The sequence below is a fragment of the Varroa jacobsoni genome, unplaced genomic scaffold (genome assembly GCF_002532875.2).
Source record: "Varroa jacobsoni isolate VJ856 unplaced genomic scaffold, vjacob_1.0 scaffold_1123, whole genome shotgun sequence".
Lineage (NCBI taxonomy): Eukaryota > Metazoa > Arthropoda > Arachnida > Mesostigmata > Varroidae > Varroa > Varroa jacobsoni.
In genome coordinates, this window is record NW_019214025.1 from 18,055 (window position 1) to 45,833 (window position 27,779).

The 27,779-nt window shown below is 45.3% G+C and overlaps 2 protein-coding genes across 9 annotated transcripts in view; both read right to left on the bottom strand.

The window, feature by feature from the left end:
- The window catches only part of LOC111266866 (uncharacterized), a 30,492-nt gene extending 18,032 nt beyond the window's left edge, over positions 1-12,460 (bottom strand). Inside the window, exons 1-7 of one of the 5 annotated variants that reach the window (XM_022844690.2) lie at positions 12,233-12,460; positions 6,160-7,815; positions 5,749-5,889; positions 4,817-5,584; positions 3,675-4,577; positions 3,243-3,466; positions 1,037-2,961 (exon numbers count right to left, since the gene is read on the bottom strand). In XM_022844690.2, coding sequence (XP_022700425.1) covers positions 1,037-2,961; positions 3,243-3,466; positions 3,675-4,577; positions 4,817-5,584; positions 5,749-5,889; positions 6,160-7,525 — 5,327 coding nt within the window. In that variant the 5' untranslated portion in view covers positions 7,526-7,815; positions 12,233-12,460. Of the gene's footprint in view, positions 1-1,036; positions 2,962-3,242; positions 3,467-3,674; positions 4,578-4,816; positions 5,585-5,748; positions 5,890-6,159; positions 7,816-7,925; positions 8,322-8,396; positions 8,953-11,156; positions 11,546-11,954 lie in introns of those variants that run through there. The other 4 variants (XM_022844688.2, XM_022844692.2, XM_022844689.2 and 1 more) reach the window with 4 other exon arrangements.
- Positions 12,461-13,813: 1,353 nt separating this feature from the next.
- Positions 13,814-27,779, bottom strand: part of LOC111266867 (uncharacterized) — a 45,559-nt gene continuing 31,593 nt past the window's right edge. For 2 of the 4 annotated variants that reach the window (XM_086971092.1, XM_086971094.1), the window contains exon 3: positions 13,814-14,265. In XM_086971092.1, coding sequence (XP_086827218.1) covers positions 14,057-14,265 — 209 coding nt within the window. In that variant the 3' untranslated portion in view covers positions 13,814-14,056. Of the gene's footprint in view, positions 14,266-14,980; positions 15,210-16,202; positions 16,383-24,719; positions 25,285-25,656; positions 25,792-27,779 lie in introns of those variants that run through there. The other 2 variants (XR_015313573.1, XM_022844694.2) reach the window with 2 other exon arrangements.

A 27,779-nucleotide genomic window follows, 5' to 3' on the forward strand; every position in this document is an offset into this window, starting at 1 on the left:
CACACAAACAGACAAAGATTTACACACATACAAACATACGGACAGTGACACCGCTGTGTTCACCAATGCGCACTAATTCGCCACAGTCGCCACACAGGAGCTTTTTCTTGCTAGCTTACAAAAGCAACAACGACGCGATGACAAGACGACGACCACGACACGGCCGCCATTACCGTCATCAGTGAAAAGCCGTGCAGAGCTCCTTTTTGATCTGTCCGTCCATCCATCCAGGCGACTGGTTGTCCGACTCGACGCACCGCACCAAGGGCGTTGACCCCCCGACAGCCGTAGTAGCAGCAGCGAGAGCAGCCCTTCTTCTCCGACCACAAAACCCAACCGGCAGCGCTAGTAAATTGCTGGTTACCTGATCGGCGGCGGCGAGTGGCAGTAAGCCAGTCAAGCAGCCAGCCAGCCCGGCTGTTTGTGTGCTTGCCAGGCAAGCGGCTGGCTGGCGTGCAGATTCCGGATTTCGGTCGACACATGGACAGGTAGAAGATCAGCAGACAACTACTCTGCGCCGGCTGTTTTTGCTAGCCCGTTCTGCCGTCAAGGTGGCAGCGGTCGTTTCGGCGACGCACAGCAAGGTGAAAGCGGACAGCAGAAACGACCGTCGGGAACAAAAAGCAGCCGAAACCACTCTCTTGACATTATCCGCTAATAATAGCAGTAGCGGAACCACCAAATCGAGGTGGCGGCGTCGCGTCTTATGACAGTCGTCCGCATGACCACTCGCCATCCCATGTCGATATCGTGTGACATTCATTCAGTTATCGTGACAAACAACAACACACACTGCTAAAACAACCTTTTTTACCATTTTGACTATCATAACTAACCACCATTGCTGCTACTGTAATTAGTGCCATCAACATTCAGAATTGGTTCGTAAAAATAAGCATGCGTTTTGTCTATAACAAACCTGCGTACAAACGAACAATATGATTGATTGACAAACATCTTAAATGGTTCTATTGTTGTTCTGCTAGTCTACTGTAGGTATGTCCCCATATGGGATATAACGGGTTCCATTACTCACTTAGCTTTCTTCTGATTTTTTTCGAAGAGAGCTTGTGCAGCTGCTTTGAGACGAGATTCTTTGAGGTTGGCAGTGATCTGCTCCGCCGAAATGGGCTCCTCTTTCTCCTTTTTCTTGCTTTCTTTTTTCGGTCTCTCCTTCTCCTTTTCGCCTCCCTCCTTGCCACCTTCCTTTCCATCCTTGTTCTCACCGTCCTTGTCCTTATCTTTGTCCTTATCCTTGTCTTTCGCCCTGGACCTTTTCTCAGCCTTGGTGGGTGTCGCCTTTGTAGGAATTGAAGCTGGTGCTAAAGCACCTTCGGCCTTGGCTGCGGCGGCGGTCGTATCCGTTGTTGTTGACGCGGAGTCCGCGGGTGGTATAGGGTCTTGATTTCCGTCTGGCAGCTTGGGGCTGGCACTATTTGTTGCAGCTCCTAAAACTGCACTTGTTGCTGCTATCGTCGCATCACTGGGAGGCGCTAGCTGACTCGAACCCGTTAATTCCCCAGCATTCCCAACTGTTGGTGGCCCCGTGCTCGAATTGGGGTCCATTGTTGCCGAAGCCTCCGTTACCGGGTGGTTTTTGCGGCCACGAGGCTTCTTTTGTTTGGCAGGGGCCATGGGGTCCTGACCGTCCCCCGGTTGGGCTGGCCCCTTGGGCGTCCGCGGCTTCCTCGGCTTTTTCGCCGGGGCGACGCCCTCCTCCGACGAAATGCCCTCGCCGTTTCCCGGCGGCCCAGGGTTTTGAGCATTAGGGTTTGGATAGCCTGGTGGATATTGACCAGGTGGGTATATTCCGCCTCCGCCACCACCACCCGGCCCTGGCCCAAACTCATATGGATTTGGCTGGTTATGTGAGTCAAAAGGGCCGCTTTCGCCAAACTGTGCAGTTTGTGGTGGAAATCCCCCACCCACTTGATGCGCCCCAGCGACCTGTTGATGTTGTTCCGCTACTGGACCAGCAGGATGTGGCAGCGGCTGCGGTGCAGCAGGAGGTTCTTGATTCTTACGTTTACGGCCACCCTTCTTCGTTTTTTCGGGGCTTTCTTGTGGTGGTACTGGTTGTTGACCAGGCAGTGGGCCAGGTTGCGAACCGGGCTGAGGGCCAGATTGTGGGCCAGAAAGTAAACCAGGTTGAGGACCGGGTTGTGGTCCAGTTTGGGGACCAGGTTGTGGTGCGCCATGAAGTGGTTGGTGTGGGTCCCAAGAAGGCATCTGGCTCGGCGGGGGCTGACCGCCGTATGACATCTGGTAAGGGTCATAGGGATTTCCTGAGGTCGGACCTTGCGGAGCTCCCCATCCCGGTGTAGCTTGTGGGCCCCCCTGAGGTCCTTGTGAACTCGCAACCCATGAGCCACCTTGGCTTCCATATGGCCCAATACCGCCTTGCTGTGGTTGTTGTTGTTGGGCCTGCGGATGCGAAGTTAGGGCTGTACCCTGAGGCCCGGTTTGCGAAACCGAAGGTCCCTGTGCGCTCACCTGCTGTGCCTGTGGCGGCATGCCGCCTATTGCCATTGCACCTTGTTGCTCCTGGCCTCCCATTGAGCCCAGGCCCTCACTTTTTACTTCTGCAAGCGCCTGGTTGGTTGATTCGTCTTGCGGTTGACCGGGCAGCTGTTGCTGTGCGGGTTGTTGCTGTTGTTGTTCAGACGTAGCAGTCGCTCCATCATCACCTGCAGGCTTTTGGTCTTCACTTGAGATGTCTTCGGGAGCACCCGGAAGTCCAGTATTGGAAACAGAGGTCTCATCGTTTCCACCTGGTGGACCCTGTAGTTCGGAGCCAAACTTCACTGGCTCACCCTGCGTGGATAAAGCCGCCTGCGATGATCCTTGTGATGACTGGCTCGGCGTGGCTGGATTCGTCGGGTCCAAATTGAGATTTTGCGAATCACCGCCGTCCGACTTTACTGAAGCCTCACCACTGTCTTCAGGCTTCACTGGACCTCGCTGTAAATTCAATTTAAAAAACAAACTCGTTTTCATGTACCTAATACCTGTCTCTGTACTATTCAGTTTAATCCATTGTCCGGTAGGGTGAGCTTTATTAGATGAGCGAACGACAAAATTAAAAGTTATTTAATTGAATTGCCTAGCAAGTAATTAAGTTTAGTTTCGGTAATTTCAGATAACTATTCCAACATATATGAAGGCAGGGGAACAACTTGTTTTAGAAGCAGCCTTATAGACAAAATTTTTGAAACAGCGCTTATGATACCAAATAAACTTACTAAAAAATCCGGCGGTTTAGGTTGAAGTAGACGCGCCCCTAAAGGGTCATTGTCAACAGGCATAAGGTCTGGCTTTTTTACTTCTTGTTGGTTTTGCGACCCCGCAGATTGACCTAGACCTAGTGCATTACTTGGGTCACCTTTATGCTCCAGCTGTGACATTGGCTGCTGTCCGTCACCGGCCATATGGCTTATCATAGGATTAGACTGATTTGAGCCATCACCTGTAATCATATCATTATTGGTTTTAATCAACAACTAATCAATATACAAGCTAAAACAACGCTGCTATAGGGAAGCAAAACCCACTATTGATTTAACAAATTAATTAAGCAGAACCAAACGAGGTAGCTGCCTCTGTTCCACTTAACTGAGTTAGTACTTCAATGAATCATTATTTTCGTACTACCAATGACCATAATAGACACTCACCTCCTTGATAAAGGGGGTGTTGCGAGGAAGCCATGCCTCCTTGCGAAGACATAGGACCTCCCGTCTGATAGCCACCCGGTCCTCCAGCGCTTTGCTGAGGAAGCCCTTGGCCATGACCCTGTTGCTGTTGCTGTGCCTGTTGTTGCTGTGGGCCCATCTGCTGCTGTTGTTGTTGTTGAGGCCCACCCTGCTGACTTTGCCCATATATGGATTGTCCCAATGGATCCATCTGTGTGCCAGGTTCATGGACCATGCCCGGGGCCGGTTGTTGTGGAATCTGTTGATTTTGCTGTTGTTGTTGTCCAGGGCCCTGTGGACCTTGTGGCCCCTGTGGACCTTGTTGTCCCATGGTGCTTGTTGGTTGCTGTGTCTGTTGCTGTGTCTGCTGCTGCGCCTGTTGATGACCTCCCATTTGTGCTGCTTGCTGTTGTTGCTGCTGCGGTTGTTGTTGCCCCATCTGCTGCTGTTGTTGCTGTTGTGCCAATAACTGTTGTTGCTGCTGCTGGCTCAATTGCCCACTAGATTCCAATTGCCCCTGCTGCTGCTGAGGTTGTTGTGGCTGTTGCTGTTGTGGTTGCCCTATCTGCGGTTGAGCTTGACTTATCATTGACGGATGCATTTGCTGACCGGAATGTCCCATTTGACCGTACATAGGATGTTGTCCTGCGGTCATGGCACGACCCATTTGATCAGGATAACTCTGTGGTGGATAGCCCTGAGGAGGATAACCTTGCGGGTGGCCTATAGGTCCGCCCGCGGCCATGGCACCGTAAGGGCCCTGTTGCTGCGCCTGTTGCTGTTGTTGCTGTTGCTGCTGCTGCTGGGCCGCCGCCTGCTGCTGCATCTGCATCATCTGCATCTGGCGCTGCTGAGCGGCTGCTCCCCGACCCCGTCCGGTGCCAGCTGCAGCATCGAATTTTGATGACGACAGTAACGACAACGAAAAAGAAGAATACAGACATGCCAATAGAATCAGAAAGGATAAGTTAATTTTTACCGTAAATGCACAGATCCTTCAAAACTACGAAAAAAAATAGTCACTCTCTAAAAGGCACGTTTTACCTCGTTTTTTCAATATGTGACAGGTGAATCAAAAATACATTGAATAAAATACTAGCGGTTTTTCCTTAGCAATTACGCACGTTCTTTCTTTTTTCGGCCGCGGCCCCGGGAACCTCGTCCTCTGCTAGGCGCAGGAGTTTGCTCCCCGGAGGGCATAAGGTCATCTGGCGTCATCATGTAGGGGTCCGCAGCTGGTTGACTTGCTGGTTGTGTCTGGGGTCCAGTTGGGTATCCATGGGGAGACATGCCTGAAGAAATGCTGGTCATTTGGCTTGTTGGCCGTCCATATTCGTCTACCATGGCGCCACTTCGTGTGGCCTGTCCTTGGGCGGCGGCCATGTAACCGCTCTGTGGGTGCGGACCTCCTTGTTGCTGATGCATTTGGGCGTTCTGTAAAAGTTGCTGCTGCTGTTGCTGTTGCTGAGCTTGGCTACCATACGGTGGCAGAGATTCTTCTTTGGGGGTCTGTGGCTGGGCCCCCATAGTACTAGAATAAGCAGCATATGCAGCTCGAGGATCTCCGGGAGCGAATCCTTGCTGGGGCGTACAATACGCCTGCATCTGGCGCATCTTATCGTTGAGGTCAGCAATCTTAGCTTGGGTGTGAGCTGTCTGTGGCATACTGTACAACTGTTGTAGCTGTTGTTGATACTGTTCGTAGGCATGCTGAGCAGCAGCAGGAGGTGCCCCATATGGTGGTCGGCCTGTGTTGCTCGCAGCGGCCGCAGCACGTTGACCATAAGGATCTGACGGATCGTACTCCATTTGGCCTGGTCGACGAGCCGGCATGCCACTTTGCGCTCCATAACCTTGTGGGTATTGCGAAGATGAACCATAACCAGGGTAACCTGTAGTGTTACATAATAAACGAGAGCACAAATAAGAATGTTAACAACACGCGCTAATCGCATAAATGTACAATTGCGCTAATATTAAATGCCTATGGTTGATTGTGAGATTCTAAAAACTGTCTTTCTGTGTTGGCTTAAATAATAAATGTTTATTATGGCACCTCCACTTTGAGCATGGGCCCCCGTCGAAGACTGTCCCTGTCCGTAGTAGCCCATTTGGCCAGCAGAGGCATTTTGGCCTGCTGCCGCACTTGAGGTGGCCGCCGATGGGGGGTTAGCCGCCGCGCCTGGCGTTGTCGAAGCTGCAGTCCGTCAGCAGCATCGAAATCGGAAACAGGATAAGCGGATACAATATTGTCAATTATACGAAATACAACAAATGATTAAGTTAATGATATCCTTCTAGTATACATTAAATTCTAACTTCCTCACAAAACAGTTTGACATTCACAGAAAATGGCTAAGAAGAAAATGACAAAGGCCTGTCATCGATCTAACTAACGAAGGCAAACTCAAAACCCAATATGCACTAGAATGCTAATCAGAAGGTGCCCTTTCTTTTGAAGTCTTACGTTTCGTCGATGACGAAGACGACGATCCTCCCATATGAGGCATGACCATCTGCTCGAGCTGCTGAAGAGAACTTGAACCCGACGAGGGTGTTGGACCAGCTGAGTTGGGTCCGCCTGAACTGGTTGGTTGACTTGCCGGCGACAAGCTTGCACTGCCGCCAGCAGCTGCTGGGCTGGAAAGTTGCGACGGGCTAGGGCAATAGCCTTGGGATTGTTGCGCAGCTGAGACCCCTCCTTGACTCTGCGGCATTGGTGAAGCCGAGCTGGCGGGCGGGGTAGGTGTAGGTCGACGATGCGGCGACGGAAAGCCCCTTGGGTACGAAGGAGATGGCGATGGCGTCGCTGGATTACCTGACGGTGTCCCCGGCTGTGTTGACGGCGTCAGCGGGCCACCTCCTGGAGTTCCAGGATTAGCCGGCGTACTCGAACCTCCTAAAGGTGTACCGGGAGCTGTGCTAAATGACGGCGATGACGAGGGATCCATGCCGCTAGTCATTTGGTTGAGTGAGCTGGTCTGTGAACCGGCCATTGAAGTCGGCTGTCCTGCCGAGTATTGGTTATATGGAGAGTATGGTGCGCGCTGATCGGTGGGTGTTCGTGACGGGGACGGGTAACTCTGTTGGGGCCTGCTTGAGGGCCGCTGTGGGGCCCCACTCATAGGTGCCATGGGACTGGGATAACCTCCCATCGCCCTAGAGTGGGCCCCTTGGGCCACTTGTGCGCTCGCGGCTTGCGCTGAACTCGCCTGAGTAGCCGCTCCGAATGAGGCCTGTGGCGTCTGGCTTGGATACCCAGAACCTGGATAACCTCCTCTCTGGCCCTGTTGTGTCATTTGACCATAACCTTCCGGGTAACCGCGTTGACCAGGCGCGGTCGCATAGCCGGGATGTCCAGCGGCGGCGGCGGCCGCTGCGGCAGCAGCCGCACCTGCCGCGTGTGTAGGATAGCCGGGCTGGCCCGCCGGCGGTCCTCGACCCCAAGGATCCCGTTGATAGTTTTGATACGCGGCGCTTTGTGCCGGGTGACCGGGATGCGTGGGATGTCCCGGATGGCCAGGGTATACCTGACTCTGACCCGGATAGCCTTGGGAAAGTGACTGCTGCCCAAAGTCACCTCCCCCTGGACCTTGCGGGTAGCCAGGGTACATAGCCTGTTGGGCCTTTTGTTGACTGTCCATCGCCTGACCCGCAGCGGCATGGCCATATGCACCAGGGACCTGTGTCATTTGCCCCATGCCAGGCTGGCCATAGCCATGCCCAGCTTGGCCCGCCCCCATCTGGGACATCATCTGATCCATAGCCGAGCCCTCCGCCTGGCCATACTGGCCGTCGGCTCCGGGGCCCATGGACATTTGATAGTCCGCCATGGCCTCTACGGAACCGACCGCTGAGCTCGACGGTTAACGATTGCTCCGCAGCTTAAGCATTATGTCGCGTCAGGTACCGGCGGAAATCTCACCGGCCGGCCGTATATCAGCCACTCTTCGGTTTATATTACTTTACTATGTACAATGCCTTCCATTAACTCAGAGCGCTGCGTTTGCTCGTGAGCTGAATGAAGTTCTTCTTTTTGTGTTCCTCTTCGTGTTCGTTTTCTTCTGCGATTTTCGGACAGATGTCTACAGGTTTGTCTGTCCTGGCCTGAGTTAATTCACTCCTGAAAGCAGCAGGTGGAACAAGAATAAATCCGTTAAAATCCGGTTGGCGCACACCTCGTTACACTCGACACTGTTATAAATAGCTACTAGATACACAAACTCGAATAACCTTCACAAAATGCCCCCCGGTGTATGGTCTGGTTACTATGCTTGCGGTCTCAAGGAAGACAAAATGCGTTGCTTGTATAAGGCGCTCACTGGGCCACAATCAGTCATAGTCCGCTCACTATTGAACTCCGTAGATCTATTAATAAAAAAGTGGCAGCGAGGTTAACGCGGGTAGACAGACCAATCGAACCGATAATCATCAAAGGTGTAACCATCAGACGGCCTTCACCAAAATAATTTGAAGGCAAGATTTCAAATTTAGCTAGTGCCGCTAGCGTAGAAAACGGCCGCACATTCATTTCGATTTTGTAATAGCCATCGATCGACGTGTGTGTTATCCTAGCGACGTTGGCAATTAGCACCAGACACGCATTTACCAACAAGCACCGGCTATACCACACAGCACGTCAAACAGCTCTCATTAGTAAATAAACTCTTTAGCAAAATGCCGTATGTCAGCTATCGGAGGTACCTGCTCGCACAGAAACATATCGTCTGACTGTTTATCATAATCCGTTGTCGGAGACTGTACGTAGCACATGTATTTGATCTGCAATAACACGCTGCAGTCATCATCGCTTACGCCACTGGATCGCACGCCACTTTGCTCGTCATTTTAACCTAACTCTATCTGCCGCACGATGTTGGCTACGTCAGCCCTTGGTGACGACGAATTCCACGAACCATTGCCGCCGAGCGGCTCAACGTCAAGCTGGCCAATCCGAGTTCCTCAAATCTAAATCGCGATTTGCCACCGTTGTCGCTGGAGCGCGCCCGCAAAACTCTTAGGCACTGCCGTGTCACATACTCTCGAACTATATCAAGCAGTACATTGATATGTTTAGTCGCGATTGCCAATGCAGCAGTAAATCAGGCCAGCGGTGCACAAAGTTGACAAGAACTGCCGTTCTGACAACAACATCAACAACAACAATAGGGACGACAACGGCAACAACAGGAAGAACGAACGGAGGACACAGTTTCAAATTGAACGCTTTGCTTGAACTTGTGATTGTGGACAGACGTGCACTGCAGCCTCAATCGACGTCGCCACAGCGCAACGAGACGATTCTCTCAAATAAACAACGATGCTGCTGGTGCTGTTATTGACGGCCATGGTGGTGACGGTCGTAGCAATAGTAGTCGCCGCCGCCACTGCTGCTGCAACGCGGTGGCAGCGACGGTGGCGGTTGCTGCAGCAGTATTACCAGCCAGGTCAGTGGCTCCTTTCGGCCCCAGTCAACACAACAGCGGGGGGAGCTGAACAGCACGGAGAAGTACACCACTGTTCCTACTATAGCTGATGCTGGCGCCGCAGCACACACAGACCAACTGTGCACGTTGGGTCAGCGCCTCGCAAGCGGCAGCCGCGGCCAAGAAAGGCCGAGGCGTCAAACAACGGGCAGCAAGGCAGACCAAAGCGACAGGCACAAGATCAGCGTGCCACGTTGGGAACCGAAGGCCGCCACCGGCCGCATTATGGAGCGAAACGGAACGAGACGGAACTGATGAACGGACGAATGGACTGACGTAGGGTCGATGGAGGTGGCGACGATGGCGACTGCCCTATCTTCTGTTGTCTGACGCTGCCGCTGCTGCTCTAGACATCGTTACGAGTAGCCGTAGTAATAGTAGTTGGTTGTAGTTGTTGTTTCGATCGCACAGGAAAGCTGGAGCATATTACCGTCTCTATGGGCATGTATAATAAAACGCCGACCCAGTTCGACTGGGCTAGGTCCGGCAATTAATTACTATGAAAAGCAGTGGCGGCAGCAACAATCACACACTCCTATCTGTTTGGTGCTAGTAGGAAATTAATTGCTTAATCGCTACAACTAAAACCATTACAATTGACCAAATAGAGACGACATCAACAGAAGAACTGATCACTAAGTCGAAGCTACAAGTCGCAAGATGGGGCTGGGATGGACTGGGGATGAGATTGTACCACAACGCGCGAGACACCAGTGAACCACCCGTGACACTCACAGTCACGCTCTCACGTATCCACAATGATTAACTCCGGCTTTAACCGCTGCTGCTGTTATTGTTGCTGATGGTGGTGACGGCGATAGTAGTGGCGCCGCTGCCGCTGTCGCTGCTGCAGCTACCGTTCGATGATGAGACATCAGCAAGGGAAGGCCTAAGGCACTGGGATGGATGCTGCTCACCCCGCATTCAACAGCAGTGCCCATACAGAAGACTACGGTACGAGACACACAGCGCGTCTCACAACGACAACGAGGAAGATCACACTATTAAAACACAACCACAGCAAATCTGAGACGTACGTAGACCAGCCGCCAAAAGAGCACACCGCATCCATCCGCTGTACATGCACACATTCATTCACTCACCGGACTCACGCACACTCTAGGCACAGGCTCACAACGCCACACACATTTGAGATTACATCCGAATGTCGCTAATAACACTCAACAATATGATTGGGGCAATCCCGTGTTTAGCAACCGCGGTGACGGCAGTCGCGCTAATAGTGGCAGCAGTGGCGGTCCAGTCGACGCATCCAACCTAATATTGACTATTAGCAGAAACGGTAGCAGCAACATTAATATTAGTTGTCGCCATAGTAGTGGTCTGCCTTTTAATAGCCATCGCAATATTGGTTTTCGCCCACAGAAGCGATGGTCTCGGGCCGAGCGACTCGGCGGGCACGTTAACACGGGCCGATGACACGAAAGACTAGCTAGTGGCTGGCTGACTAGCTAACTATTGGTTCGCCCAATCTAGCCATGGAGGAGGGATTACTCCGAAGACGACGACGACGCCAAAGGCGGCGATGGCAGCGACGACGACGACGACGAAACTTACGACAACAACCAAATAACCTGCATTAGGAACCTAAGAACACAGGGGCACTCACACACAACCCGGATCAGACAGATCGTACACCCAAAGATCTGTCCGAAGGCACTCGAAGGTTTGGCTTATCTTTCACTGATTTTCAGGCAAAATCTTGCACAAATTCAACGATGACGAATCTAGCTCTTTGTCCATCCCCCCTCATCGCCACCAATCATCCGTATTGAATATTCCGGCGTAATAGCCTCCGTCGTTCGGGGAGAGGGGTAGCCAAGCTAACACAAAATCTGACTCGATGTATATGACGAAACACAGGAGCAAATAGCCCTATGCATACACACTCTGACAAACACACCGACAGACGGACTCACAAGTGAAAGCACACAGCATGGTAGAAAGAGGTACACACAACCATGGTAAAATGAATCGACACCCGATTGAGCGGCGTCGCTAACCGTTGCACCAGCTTTCACCTCGAGTTCGGCGGCAGCAACCGCACCGTTACGCTTATGGCTACGCCAGCGACGGTGCTGCTGCTGCTTATGCTGCTGCTGTAGCAGTAGTCGAAGTCGTAGCGGGTGGTTTATGATATGAAACTGTATTCTGCCTGGTTAGAGTCGGTATCGTCGTGCAATTAGCCATTGATCCTGAGTCTTAGCTCTAGCTAGATGGCTGATCGACGGCAAAGGGGCGGCAAACAGAATTCCGATTTCAGCACACACACGACTCACGCACGATTTCTCAAAAGAGTGAACAACAAAAACGGTACAAAACAGCGGCCCGCTGAATCCAGCAGCACTGGACAACACTGGAGAAACACGATAAGCAACGGCTGCCTATTGCTTTACTGGAGACGACTGCTTGTCAGGCTCCGGCTGGTCATCAATCATATTATCGCCCATATATAACACTCGTGCATTATAATCACAACTCGTACCAACTAGTATAACACGCTGGCTACTGCTGGCAGTCATAAGGTACGGCACGACTGCCATTGCCACTCGTCACTGATGGCTAGGGAAACACGGCGTAGCAAAGCACATAACATCACAGCCGCATAGTCGCAAAAGCAGTTGCCTGCCGATGGATAGCTAGCCAATGGATAAGCAGCAGCGGCGGTAGCAATGGATTTCGATATCGAGTCCCGTCGAGTAGGGCCATAAAGGATCGGGTTAGAGACGGCGAAAAATCAACGACACAAACTCACTCTCGCTGACTCTAGGCGCTGCCGCGATGCTGGCGTGAGACGCGGGCCGACGCTCGGCTTGGGCCGCTACACAGCCGACAACGAATTGAGATCGTGTGGTAAAAACGCGGCCTTATTGCGGCCGGAGTCGAATGCCGGGCGCGTCGGCGTCGTTGGACGCGTTGTGGCCGCCGGATCCGGTGTCGGCCTCTCGGAGCGTCACCGCGCCAACGCAGCTCCGGGGTCGCCGCCTCGAGCTTAATCCGTCGACGGACTAACGTCCACCGATGTCATCTCACCTCTCACTGGCCGCTGGCGGGGCACGCCGCCCCGAAATCCGCACGAATTCGGCCAAATTTCGCACAACTCTCCAGCGTACTCTATATGTAGTAGTGTATGTACACACTCACAAACATTGCTTGCTTTCCCTGCTTACGGCTAGCTTGCTGCTCGCTCTTTACACACACACAGACACACACAAAACAATAGTCGTTCAATGGCGCTGCAGCAACCTGGCCGCCATCTTGAACTGTGAGCGGCGCTCGGCGTCGCCAGCTCACAAGTAGCTCCTTCGTAACGCGAGTGGGCTGGCAGCGCCACCATGCGGTGAGCACCCGTCGGCGCAGTCCCGCCAACTTTCAACTGAGCCCAAGACGGGTCGGCTGAGCCAGGCAGCGCGACTGGTAGGCTCACAAGCTCACGGGCTTTCTGGATCGGTCGTGGGTCCCTCTTTCAGCCGGCTCGCCTGCTCGGCTCAGAGGACAGCCAGCGGCTCCTGCTGCTGCTGCTGCTGCAGTTACTGCTGTCGTCTCTCGGCCTGGCTTCTAATAGCGCAGGCTGCGGCAGCAGCAGTAGCGGCGGGATGGAGGAAGAAGAAGCTATCTGAACGAGCGTAGCAGTCCAGCAAACGCCGCCACCACCACTGTGGATGGAGTGTGGATGATGATGAGCCTTAAAATTTGCCTTACCGCCATCGAGTAGAGTGTATGTGGGTGTCTGTCGGCTCGTATGTTCGTCCGTATGTCTCTCTAACTGTCGGTCGGCCCGCCGGCTGATCGCCCGCTAGCTGGCTAGGTCCGGCCTGTCCGTACCAGTGTTGTCTGGTAGTGCGTCTCTGTCCGTCCATCTGTCTGTCTGTCTCCATGCATGTGTGCCTATGGGCCTGTATATATATGCATTTTCTGTCTACCAGCAAGACAGCTTGCTTGCGAACTGTGGGTTGTTCGCTCTGAGCGCGTGTGTGAACATTGCAGAGCGCAAGCGCCGCAAGTAGCTTACGAACCCCTCGAGTAAGCAAGAAAAAGCGGAGAGTGTTGGCTAATCTAAAAGCTGCATTGCACACACGCACGCACCCAGTCAAATATACAGCGAGAGGATAGAGAGAGCGACAGCGAGTGAGGGTGAGAGAGAGAGAGAGAGAGAGTGACACACATACACACATATACATATAGACATGACCGAACGAGACGTCCAGACGAAAAGACGACGAATAAAAACACACACACAACAGGCGCGCTCAGCTCCCACACACACACACACACACAGGCATAACCCAGCACACGGCCAGGCACTCGCGCCGCTGCAGACGGGAGTTTGACGACGAAAGAAAAGTGCAACGCATCTTAAAATCACCAGATAGCAAAGACATGTAGTAGATGCTGTGAATTAACAAAAGCTAACAGTGCCAGCTCAGTCCATAGCTTCATACATATATTCAATTGTGTGAATGTTATATTATTGTCTTATGACGACGATTATGATAGCTCTTCTTTGTGCTATAAACCGTAACACATTTAGATAAACGTTCTAGTGAATTTGGACAACGAGGAGTAACTTTATATTATAAAACTAATACCAGAGATAAAATAAAAAACATGAGGTAGCAAGACGACAAAAGAATTAGGAAAAAGTTTTATTGAATGAAGAAGGGACAGAGGGCGCCTCTAGCACCTCTCTCCTTCTATTCTCGCTTCGGCTCTCAACTTTCCCTTCGTCGCCGTCACCGTCCTCGTCGTCGTAGTTCGAAGAGAAGTAGCTTCTGAAAGACTCATCTCGATGCTGTTCGGTGTAGGTGTCTCCAACGGCAGTCTCGTGCCGAAGTCAGTCGGTGGCAACTTGCTCCTTTAAACCTCCGCCAGTTCGCCTTCAAACCTCTGCCTCTCCCTATCTGGGGAGTGCTTCGGCTCCCCCAGGTGACTCCAAATGCAGTGAGTTCTCTTGGCCGTTGCCTGCCTGCCTGCCTGCTGCTGGTGCAGCGCGATATGCTCCTTCGCTCCAACCTCCCTGGCCACCCATCCATTTCTACTATACTGGATCCCGGACGAGTGAATAGCTGTTTAGAAATGACAACAACATTAGTTGGTGGCTAGCAGATACAGTTATATTGATGCGTGTTCGATACATGAAACCACTTCACTGGAAAACAGGCATCATTGCAGGTGGTCCTATTAGCTGTAGTGTCAGTTCTATTATCCTTGTAGCTATAATATAAAATTATTGAGAGTGGAGAGCGTAGGAAGGAGGTGGATACGAAGGGAAAGAAATCGACCGCGGCGCTAAATACATCGAATCTTCCGTCTCCTTTAGGCATTGCCTTTCTGTATAGGGAAGATCGAAAGAGCGTATCTTAATACCGATCTATATATCTATCATATATATTCGATATATACCGAATAGTATGTGGAGATTCAAAAGGAAAAAGGCAACGATAAATAAGCGCAGTTAAACGATGACGGCGAAGTAAGCAACCGTACTGATCTAGCGATGTCAAGACCAATGCCTTACCAGCGACGAAACAGACGATGATGTTACTGTTACTATTCCCTGCCGTTGATGATTGTCGTTATAATTATCATTGATGTTTATGATGATTATCATAATTTGTAAAAGCCCTACGGGCAATGTAAACAGATATTTTGAGCCTGTCAATTTCGAGTAGTACATTATACCCTTAATTGCTTTAGACTGATGGCTACTGTGTCTACGCCGGGTTTCGAACCTGGGCCACCTTGCTATGTGTCTTTAAATTTAGTAGGTAGGTATTTTACCACTGAGCCGTCACGCACATACAGGGACGAACCAAAAGCCCATACACGCCTGCTTGTTCGACGGAACTGACAGAAACGCAACGCATCATCCCATCGATTGAAGGTGTGAGAGGGACGGCAACTGCCATTCCATTTCGGGTCGCGTGTAAGAAGCAAGTCAAGCGCTCTGTTCCGCATTTGCACAAACGCTTGCTCTCCCTTTCTCTCCACCCAGATCATTCTCCGTATTCTGAAGTGGTGCAGGCGAAAATGAAGGCAGAGGGCAAGAAGCAGAAGCTTTTTTTTGTTTCACATTTTAAATGCTACAACGTATTCTATTAACGTAGGTTATTATCATTAATTTTCACTTGCTGTATAGAAGTAGGATAGGCTTGAAAAGACACGAAAACTGAACGACACATGCGGGTACATTATAAGATGACTGGATTAGCAGAGTTTCTTATTATTAACTATTATGCATAGAACGTAAAATAGTATCTTAAAATTGAATTACTGAACCGGTTGATGCAAAGACGCTCAACCTAAACTGACACCGTTAAGTACACGTTCCATGTTCAAAGCTAGCGGCAACACCGTATAATGTTATGACTCATCCGGCGTTTGTGCGAACTTCAATCGTTTTTGATGTTGCTGCAGTTCATTGGCGATATTTATTAGTTATTAAATCGATGGGTTTCGAACAGAACTCGAAAATGAGGTGCAAGCCATTATATCTAGTCGTAGCAAACTAATAAAGCGCTTGCCATATTCATCGCGATAGAAGAATTAGTCCATGGGTCAATAAGGTATCAGTAGCAAATCGAAAAATTATGATTGAGAAAAATATCAGTTTCAATTTACCAAACAGCAACATTTTTCGCCATAATAATAAGTTAATAGATAATTTCAAAGTAAAGTTTACCTCTCTCGCCTGAGGCGGTCAAGTCAATGCCGAATAGAACTTTAAAGCGATCCATTATTTTGCATAATACACAGGTAGAATGTTAGGAAATAAAGCTTCCACTGGAAAATTTCCAATGCTTATGTCCAATAAAACTATCGGTTAGCATTTGTTTGCCCATCAATTAGTCAAACACAGAGGATCAGGTAAAGCATGGTGTAGAAATTTCTGTTAAACTGTTAAACATAGACTGACTTTAACTGATAAAATGATATACGGTTCCGAGTCTATTCTATCTTTTAATATCGTATGTGTGGTATATGGCAAAATAACAATTTGTACCTTGTTGTTTGATTTAGTGTTGAGGTTCGATATTTTTTTATATTTTCTCGGTTGAGCCTCCCAGTTGTTAGTATTGGGCGAATGTTTGTGGTTTATCTACGTTTGCTTTCCAAATAGGCCGATGAAGCTATACTGTGAGTTATTTTGCCTGGATTTGTAACAGTGACTCACAGCCATTATCTGGAATTAAAAATGGCATAAAGAAGAAACAAATCTTAAGCTTGGGATGTCTGTGCAACCCGATCTCAGACCCGGACGCTATAGTGTTTGCTGCCAATTGGATCAGCTTACTTTTTGGAAGTTTAAGGTTTTGCTTCGAATAGGTATAAAGGTGAAAATTTAACGAAAAAATCAGTAATCTCTCCTTCAATATTTTTTAAATCAGACCTTTTTATCTCTTTGGCATAATTTTAGAAACGGCTTACTTTCTGGCCGTATTTCCGACCATACCTTTAATAGCAAGTATTAGCAAGGCAATACCAAGAATTTGTGTTTCTATTCTTGAAACTCTTCCGATTGTATAATTTTATGTCTCTACAAATGATCGATTTTTTTTTGTGACTAAACGACTATGGGAAATGCCTTATAAAAGTGCCCCGTTTGCTGAAATGCGAAATGTTTGATTCATCCCTTTCCGTGCGGGGACGAAATCATGATTAGACATAATTATTTCGTCGGAAGTCTATCACAACTAATGACCCATCATGTCAACATTATATATAGAACTCAACAAAACTGTGTTCCTTACTTGTCACTCTTTTGTTACTTAAAATGAGTAAATAAAGGATAAGATAGAAAGCGCCCTCTTCTATACCCTCTCCTCTTCGTTTTTTTCATATCGTGTTAGAAGAAAAATGCGCCGACGACCTTAGCAGTGAGCTGAAACCCAGGTATTGTCCACAACATCTTCAAATGACTAAACGTCATCTTTTCTTTAACTTCATTTGTGTGCACGATGATTGATAATAAGCCTATCATCGTTTTTGTCAATATTAAAAAAATGTATATTTTATTTATGGATTGGAGACAATGCAGCTTAAGGTAAAAGCGTCGAGATGAAGAGACAAACCCTATCAATGAAAAACACTTAACAGAGTTTACAGCTAAATGGGATGTATTTTTCAAAAAGAGCCCAGCGCTTCTCTGCTCCTAAGGTGAGTTGAACAGATACGAAGTATTAGAAAAAAAAAGGTAACTTCTATTTCGGCCTTTCCGTATTCCTATGCGTTATTATCATCAGTACAGACTCCACAAAGAGTTACAATACGTGCGTGAATCAAAAAAAATGGTGACAACGTATATCAAATAAATATATCCGAACAAAAATGGCTGTCAAAAGTTAATACCGCCAGTACTATAACTGACATCGGAGAAGAATCTCTTACTATTATCACCTCTAAATTATGTAATTTTATTAGTATCCTGCGCTAATTTTCGAGCTTTTTTTTTACCATTAGAAGGTTAAGGTTGCGAAGGTTTCTTATTGTTTTTTTTTTTATCTTGGATTACTCGTTTCTATAACGAGGTCTATGATCATGTGCTAGAAAATATTTGCTTTCGGAATTTCTATATTTGCTCCAGGCAGAATCCCCAGGTAGAACTTTTTGGTAGAATCTCAACTTAATCCATAGAGACACCCAAATATCGATTTTTTCGGAATTAAGAGGGTGTGTGTCATCTCGACGTACTACAGTAATTAACATGAATACATAATCAATTAGAGCAAGAAATTTAAAATTTCTGAGAATGACCGCTTCAAAGATATATTATATCAGACTTTTGTTTTCTTAGCTCCCAATGTTAATGATACATGATATCCTTGATATTGCACCAGAAAAAGAGTACTTAGTCGAAAACACCCTATATATTATTTTTGAATCGTAGCGCACTATTTAGCATGAAGCTAATTTGCGATCATATAATTTGTTCTTTTATAAAAATCATATAATTATTTTCGAAAACAGCCGTTCGAAGGTTTTTATTCTCAAATAAAGTTTAAATACCTTTCATTGTTTATCTTTCCCAAATTTATCGAGGTACTAATCGTAGTTACGACGGAGTTTCCAGAAGTTCCAGACAATGGAGCAGAAATTATAACTATATATATATATATATATATATATATATATATAGATGAAACTCTTTGAAGAAGCAGTATCGTCTTCATAGCTCTGATGATTTTTCCTATTATTCCGGTTTTCGTGAGGTTTTTAGTTAATTGGTCTTTTTTCCGTATGGGCCAATCTTAGAATCGAAGGTGTGGCATGTTTATGATAATGGTCGATATATGATGAGTACTGAGATAGTACGATGTCAAAATGAAAACTTGATTTTGCGAAGATCACTAATCAGCCTCAATAACTGGATAGCCAGGTTTGATCTCACATAGAACCATTTCCAAAGAACACGCGTAGACTGAAAAGAAACTTGCTGTCAAAGCCGAAAATAAATTAGGCTTCAGACCGTTTTAGCTAAGGGTATACATGCCGCTCAAAAAAAAATCCGCTTAATTAGCGGTTTGCTAAAATAACCAGCAGACGTTCACTGGCAAGCGAAACGCAAGTCAGTTTGGAATTTAAATCACTAATACGGCTCGTTTTTTTTTTATTTTAATATTAACTTTCTCCAATACGAAAAATACTGTAGGGTAATCTATGTGCAGTCGGTAGTGTAGTGACTAAACGTAGGCGTAAAAACTCAGCCTGAGCTGGATAGATAAGTACTTAGGTTTGCTTTTGCTGTCACAAAATCAATTTGTACCAACGTAACTCCTACACCAGAGGGCACAATCGGTTCAAGTAAAAATATCTTTTATACTTTATTTGGCAAAGACGAACATATATATTTTTTACATATATTTATATGGAACGTGTGTTGTTTAAGAAAACTATCTAGATCCAAAAATACTAATTTATTGGTATAAGGCATATGTTTATGCAGATCTGATGCTTACTACTTATGACTTTGCATTTTATAGAAAACTTCCGCTGCGCACGAATGTAACCGCACTATGCGAATCAATATACGCAATCGTCTATCTAAATTAGTAAGACTCTAAATATAGAATCACATAAAAAGATGTTAAAAATTGTAAACGCTAAGCTTGGAGTTCGTCGGTTATCAAAAATACGGAAAAGAAGGAGCTAAACGCTAAAAAGGATCCTTGCCAAGCCGAGAATTGTTCATTGCCGTACCCCTTGTAACTTGTTTATAACGGTATTATTGCTTTCCTCGTTGGCATTTCTCACTTTTGGCTCAAGTTGAAAATCGCCTAGCAAATTTTAAGTTATTTGTTATCCTACAACTTAAATAATAAAAAGAAGTTCACTTGCACCACTTCCTTTTGCATACTGATCATATGAATTATCATAAGGCTACGCCAATGATATGACACGAATTTTTCTCACAGAGGTAATACTACCATTTATTATGTTATTATTATGTTTTTCGGTGCATGACTATATGTGTCAGGAACGGATGCTCTGATACGCCACAAGAGGAAGAAACACGAAATGGTACTTTATAGTTTTTTTTCATGCAGTAACCAAGATCTGTGTAGACCTGTTAGTGCCGTCATACCTAATTTTATTTTGCCTTGACTCTTATTTATTGCTCCTTTATGCTTCAATACATATAGCATGGTATGTTTCCGTTGTGAGATATCAGATCCGTTTTAAATTAAAGCAATAGTCAGACTACTAGCCCAAGCTTTGTGGTACTAGTCGGAAGACACACCCAGTGAGCACCACACGAAGACTTGCTCACACACTCCGACCTTTAGAAACCGAAACCTTCCATTAGTATCTATTCTATACTTTGCTTCCATTTTAAGACTTCATTTGCGCGTCCACTTTCACATCCATTAGTTTGAATGTTTGATAACCATTCAAAAAATCTTTGACATTTCTATTTATGTTACATTATCTGCGTAACATTTTTGTACACTGTACAACGTACCGTTTGCGTGCGTCAGATGATCGCCAAGTAAAATTTAGTTTCTATTATCATATTAGTGTTTTTTTTAACAAAGAACATTTCTCGTAGATTCGCGTTTTATATTCTATACGAATACGATGTTCACATCCAGATGTGCAGATATTTCCAAAGTTACTCGGTTTTTCCGACAGTTAGAATTGTCTGAAGGGTAAACGAAACTGCCCAACGTTTCGATCGATAACATGTAATATTAATCTGCTCAGAGCATGCAACGTTAGAAACGTTAAAACGTTAAAAAGAAACTTGTCGGCAAATTTATTATTAAATATATAAATATTGTAACTTTGATTATAATACATGCATATTATATGTATTGTATATAACTATTTACAGTAATAAAATGCTCTGTTGAATGAAACAGCTCTTTATATTCAGGATAATTGTGTGGCCAACCTGAAACAACAATTCTCGGTAGTATCTGAGGTATAAAAGAAAAGCGTGCGGAGAGGTACGATTTTATTTATATTACATTTTGTGCCTTGCTTCGATAAAAAAGTTTACAAATGTGAGTCATTGATGTAATACGCTTATTAATTTACATCGCAATATATACCAATATACGGTTTAATTACGTATAGTTAATTTTTTACGGTGTTAAAACTTTAACGGTCAATATGTACAAATGAGCCGAGACATAATATGAAAACTCGTTCAAATGCAATGTTACTTGATCCAATTTATATATACATATATAGCTATTGGTTTATTGAGTGCACAGTGTTTTTTGGCTCACAAAGATATGTGGATAATTTTTATGGTCATTGGAAAGAAAAAAAAGCTAGTAACCGATTTTATCTTGCGTTCGGAGCATAAGCTTGATTGAAGACCAAAGTGAGGAAATCAAAACAAGTCATATATCGGTCGTTTTTATATACCATTTGCTTTAGCTAATGTCTGTTTGGTGTCAGAAGGTTTGTTATCATTGGGCTTCATATGTTTTTTTGCATTCAGTCCCAGATGCCTGACGTTATTTTTGTTTATCCCTCATCTAGTCGAATCGTTTAGTTTTGGAATATTTCTATAATAACCTCGGCGGGCTTACGCTGTTTTCAAAAACGGATTTTAAGAATATCAAAAAATTATATATACTGTACTGAAAATTCATAGACGTTCAATAAAATCTTAGTTTTTAACAGAACACACTTTCCGATTAAGCGAAAGGGACTACAAGACTAAGCCTGAAGCGTGCCATGAATTTACCGGTAGCGTAAGTACTTTGGTGCAATGTAAACTCCAAAAAGCCGTTCGGCTTAAGCCCACTTTGGTCAGATTTCAATAGCTGCATCCCAGTAATCCCAACGGCATTACTAGCTAAGCGTGCAAGCTATTTTTTAGGCATCGTCACGCTAATATGCTTAGCACTTATATTTTGTTACGTGTTTTTGTACGCTCTACATTATGCTATTCAGCTGAAGTCAACCCGTTCGAGTTTATTGCATCGTATGTAATATTGTCTTTATTTCTAAAACTGATCCTCTTAAAGTTTACATAGTTGGGCTCAAACACGTTTGCTAACAGCCTTGTCGGCTCTAAACAAATTGATTTTTTTAGACCCCATAGCACGACAATTGTTCTGTTATGACCAAAAGAATGCCACATGTAAATCAAAAGATCTGTCGGTAGTACAAGTACGTGCACGAAAGTTCGCTTTTGTGCGTTGCAGTCCCGTTAACAAACAATATAAAAGGTCCGTGTAAACAAGGCATAATCCAAATGCTAGGAGGAGTATGGTAGGCCGAAAATAGGATAACACAATATAAAGAAGAGCTTGGAGCTCGCAAAGCGACTAGACAAACTGGAGCTATGAATAGAAATAGATGAGCCCATTTTGTTTTTCTACAGGGACTTGATAAACAGACATTATTTTTTTGAGACAACTTTGAGAACTTTTTCGATTATAGTTCGATGCAAAGAAAAAAATTCTGCAGTTGCCTCGAGATAATTCGGCGGCTCGCTGTTAACATTGCGAAGATGCAGCAATTGTCATTTCCTCTGATCAGGTTGCGTTGAGCAAACGGTTTTTTTTTATATATTTTTTATTTATATATTTTTTCCATAAAAGTGAGGTCTTTTTTCTCTCAACTTAAGTATTCACAGACTTGAAAATATCGCTGAGTCATAGATGCAGATAGGGGTTAGAATGAAATATTTTTAAACCCGATGCCATATCTACCTTTTTACTGCTTAAGCGAATGGCCTAAGTAATAGTAAATTTAATTAAACATAATTTTCGAAAAATTGATCAACATCTGCTGCAACCTTTTGAGATAATTTCAAAAAGTTGGTATTGTATAACGTGTTTCGACGAAAAAGTATTCATTGTCTTTTCTTTAGAAAGGACACGTTGCGACGGTTAGTGCAGGAAAGACTACAGAGACTAGTTAACCTCGTTCGATGTTTACAATTTCAGACAGAAAGAAATCTCTTTTTACGTTAGCAACAAATGTGGGTTTTAGAAATCAATGCTTCATCCCATGCGAAGTCTATAGTCTTTAGAAGCAGTGCCCCCGAGAACACTGACATCCGGAAGACAATCTTGTCACCGAACCTATGTCTGCCGGGCTAGTTCTGATATTGTCCCAACGATTTTTTCCAATCAATTTTCGTGTCTCACATCGAGTACTTCAGATGGTTTGCTAGCAGCACGGAACGAAGTGCTGGCATCTCCCCGATTCCAACCTAGAACAGCATATGCCTTTAAGACAGCCTAAGTCCGAGTTCATGCGTTTCGTTTCATGGTAGCCAACGGTCAACAGCTGAAGTACCAAACGTAAAACACGACAAAACAACGATACCGCCTATCTCAGTTATACTTGTGCGGCTGTGGAACTGTAGGGTAACTTGCACACAAGCGAGCGAAAACATACACTTGATGGCATACTCAGCGTGTCTAGTGATACGGTTTAAACGAGCATTTGTATTGTTACGGTCCGCATCAATCATCCAAGCCCTCTATATAAAAAAAAAAAGGTATTACACGAATAAATAGCATTTGTTGTCGTTGTAATTGCGAGAGGAGAGGGAATTCTTAAATCCGAGAAGCTGCTTAATTCAAGGATAGAAAAAAATGGTCGGCCGAGCTACAAGCCTTAAGCCGTACTGGTGCGTTTGGATAAAGCAGCAGAAACTACCATTTTTTCGACTCAACGGTTATTAAAAATGCGTGCGCACGTAAGTTAAAGGACGCCATTCCAGCATTGGAAGGCAAGTTCTGGCTGGAGCAAAATGCGCAGGTATCGCAGAGTCACAACGACGGCTCGATAACGTTGCGGATAATTGCACGACCTCGTTACAGCGAATATCAGGCTACTGTCAACTGAAAATCACTGCGTGTCTGGACGACTGGGAAAAACTGGTTAGGAGCGCAAACAGTTTTACGTCGTGTTTTGAGGCACTCATCCGGGCGCGTGGTCGAGTGTTATAGCCCGTGCCAACGCTTTTACGCATTTCCGCCACTGCCGCTATATTAGTGCTCGAACAGGTACATTTGTGCTAGTACTAGCACATATATATATTAGGGTGTATGTGTAAACTCACTAAGCACCAGTTTGGAAACCTTTGTATGTGCTTTCTCGAATATTAGTACCGACAGAGCTACGTTTCATGAAAAATGCAATAAAAATTCAGGACAGCATACACAATAATAACAACAAAAACGAACGCATTCACCGTCCACTACGTCGCAAGCTGGCAACTATTGAAACGCAACGTAGTTATTTGGCGTATCCAAAAGCATCAGCTTATAAGATGCTAACTCTCTAGTCTGGCTAGTGGACAGATGGATTGGATAGCAAAATGATGATAAGGGCTTGCTTCCATTGCTGACGCTAGTCTCAGCTGTCTCTACTTGTCCTCCTTTTAAGCCGCCGTTATCGACATCGTTGGTGTCGTTTCCAAAAAGGCTCTCGTTCATTCAATCGGTTGCTGCTGCTGCTGCACAACGTCAAGCGCAGTGAGCTAACGAACAACCCGGAAAAAGTGCAATAGGCCGCTAAGGAATAGAAGGACGAGGCGTAGCAATCACACGCGTCAACCTAGCTGCATCGGACTGTATGTGTGCGAGAGCAATAGCATTACCTGAAAACATCAAACGTGAAAAGGACATCTACTTGCTTGGGTACTTTGCCAGTTGTAACGACGGCAAGCTTTCCGACTAATAGATGCGCACTCTGCTTAATCGATGATGGGTAGTGCAGATGACAGATTTTAGCAGATATCGAGTCCTAGCAGCAATGGACAAGTTGACTGGCCGTTTGGACTCGCATAAATTTATGAGAAAGTGGAGTAGTCGGAAATGTTCATTCTTGCCATTGCTTTTAGCTACTTGTTCATACAATAAGTAAAATAGCATTTAACTTGTCCAGCATTTTGTACTGCAGGAACGCTTGTTCTATCTTATAAGTAACTGCGTGCTAAAACTATAGATATCCAGTAGAAGCACCGACTATAAAGAAATGTCTACTTTTTCGTTCAAACGTCAGAACATTCTACGTTAATCGTAAGTAAGTAAGAACTTGAAACTCAAGTAAAAAATGTTTTCCCTGCACGATTCCAGGTTTTTATTTCCTCTATGAAAAGTTATATAGTAGTACTATATAATTCATCGTCTTGCTATTTTAAAGAAGTATCTTTACATATAGTTATGTATATTTACAGATTTAACTTGATATGACTTGAAATCTCGCTTTTTCGTTGAGCAAGAGCTCCTTCTCGGAGGCGTTCATTCTCTTCATTCAGTATACGAAAGCAAGCTACACACTCTTTAAAACATTGCGCTCCTGCTCAAATCTGCTAGAGAGTTCGTTCGAAATTACCTTCTCGACCGTCAGTCAGACGATCATATCTAAGTTTCGAGTTTTACGTTTGGTACCACCGTCCAATGACGCCGCGATCAGAGGGCTGGCTCCAGCGTGAAAGTTCGAATTCCAGCATGTCCATACTCGGATTCGAACCCCACCCACGTGTCCGTCAAGTCTTGAAGGTCAGGCAGGCAAGCTTTATACAGTTTTCCTGGCATATAATTTTTGCCGTCCTGTATCAGGGTGACCAGGCTTATTTGGATCGAAGAGTCCTTATAATCCGCGTTCTGTAAACGTTTACAGTGTTACGTATGGTATCATCTCTTGACTAGCAATAGATCCTTTCGCAGTCCTCGATAATAATTAGTAATCATATTCTAAATAGCCTTTCAGACTGGATTGAACTGACATGGATAATATTTTGCTCAATGGTGTTCGCTTTATTAAACATAAACTAGGCAGCAAGCATGTTATCGCAACACACGTGAACGACATATTATATTTACTGTAATATGTATGTACCAAATGTACGTAATTTGTGCCAAAGCTTTTTATTGTTAAGGCTCAAAGTAAGTAAATTGCTACATTGATGAATATTACTACATTGGTATACGTTGGATGAATATGGAGCTACACCTTAGAAGTAGAGTTTTACGTACTTGATATTGGTACGACTACAATAACGTAGTGACAAGGTGCTTGGCTAGGAAACTTCTGAACACATGAAACGGTACAGGTTCGAAACTTGGCGTAGACACACTTTTTGTTTTTGTCTGGGAACAAGCCGTCGATGCCTGGAAGCAGGACCAGACTCAAGGTTTGAAACGTTTATTTTGGGTCGCGATACATGCCACAAGCAAGAAAGGCCCTCGATGAAGTACGCAATATGACTCGTTTGTACGTGCGTGTGCGTGTACCTTGAACAATTTTTAGATCGAAACTGTTATATGCCATGTTGAAATTTCGCTTAGTGCAATTTATTTGCTGACTGTGAAATCTCAGTTCATCACTAACACCTCTTTTGGATAAATACTTCGGCATTTTTATGAGAGCTTTTTCAATGACGTCGTCGTAGCCAATGAATACACTTGGAGAAAAACAGCATTTGATTTTCTGTGAGTACTAGCTAAACTGTAGTGTGGTATAGAGCGCAGATAGAGTTGTCATGCTTCTCTTACATGACGGACAAACGCGGGTCGAGAATAAGGTTGCGATTGTTAATATCGACGACGGCTAAATAATCGATATCAAGGCTCTTTTTTCTATGTAAATGGATGAGTGCACTTCTTAGAAACGATCCGCCCAGTTTCAGAAATACAGTGAAAATAGTCCGGCACAGATCTATTGAAAAGGTTCACCTGTCTATGGACCGGCAGCTTTGATGGCCAAAGGAGAATTGTATGTCGACGTTTAGACGTAGCGAGTTTAGATGCCTATTGAGTAACTGTGCTGAACTCTCAAGGCAGCCAAAGGAAGACAATTTCTAGTTTATTTTTAACAAACCAGACAATCTATTATTATTGAACAATATGCTCACACACAAAACTTGCCCTTGAGGGCCTTCTACGACTGTGTGACGTAATGATCATCTTCAAGTACACGGCATCTCCCTGGTTTCAGGCTGTGGCAAGCTGAAACTGTGTACCACCTTTGATGTATGGCAAGATAAACAACAGCCATCATCCACCTCAGTCGGAGGTTAGCAGCGTTTGTATGGCGAAGTCGTTATTAAACGCCGTAAACTTGGACGTGCTGTGCATCTGCCGGCTATGTCGCTGTTCACAGATTTTTTAAACGAATGCTTCTATTAATTAATCAATGATTAGATATGGTATATATATATATATATATATATACCAGCTTGTCACAACCAGATTCGTACCGCACCAAACTGCTATTAAAGACTTCTGCTTTAATTGACAACAGTCCTGCTCTAATACAAGTTCGAGCCTGAACTCAACTTATCTATACATTTAAGGTGTTTGAAGTGTGCCTACGAATTTCGACTTTACTTTAGTCGTTCGTTGCTATCGTTGACAGGGTAACTCAATATCGAACTGCATCAGAGTGAATGCTCACAATAGCTGGAAATAGTTAGGACTTAAATAAACATGTTTGCATCCGTAAGGGGTAATGAACTTATCTGTTCCTATTTTGAAGCTTCCATGGTATTGGAAGGCAGGTAAATCTCTAATGAAAAACTAAATTCATATTACACGTCGGAAATTGCCACTTGTACGATTCTCCTACCTAGGCCAACAAAAACATCCGATTCCATCATAGCTCTTAGAATATCTGCGAAAGTCTGGAATCACACCCAGGCTAACTGATGGAATAAGAAAGCAGCTTCAATCTAAAGTAGAGTTAGCTGTTCGGCTCTCACATTGATTTGTAAGTTATTTCTTTTCAACAGTTGCAGCAAAAGAAAAACTTGTAGATACTATAGAAATTGGAAATACACCTTGATACGAACAATAATCAATCTGATTTCATCCTAAGAAGCTCTCATTGTTTTTAACAATTTACGGTATATAAGTTCCGTTTTCACGTGTTGATGGAAGAATAGAGGTCATTTATCGGTGCGATGGCGTCCGTATGATAAATCATACACGGCCTGGTCGGTTTTTCTAATTGACAAAAAGCTATATAGAGTGGCTTAGCTTTTGATACAAAGTCTATGTATTGCCTCTCAAAAGTCGTTGGTGATATTTTCTCTATCAAAATTATGATAAATTGATGTTCTTTCTCTCCATTCATTGGAACACGAATAAATGTTTTGTAG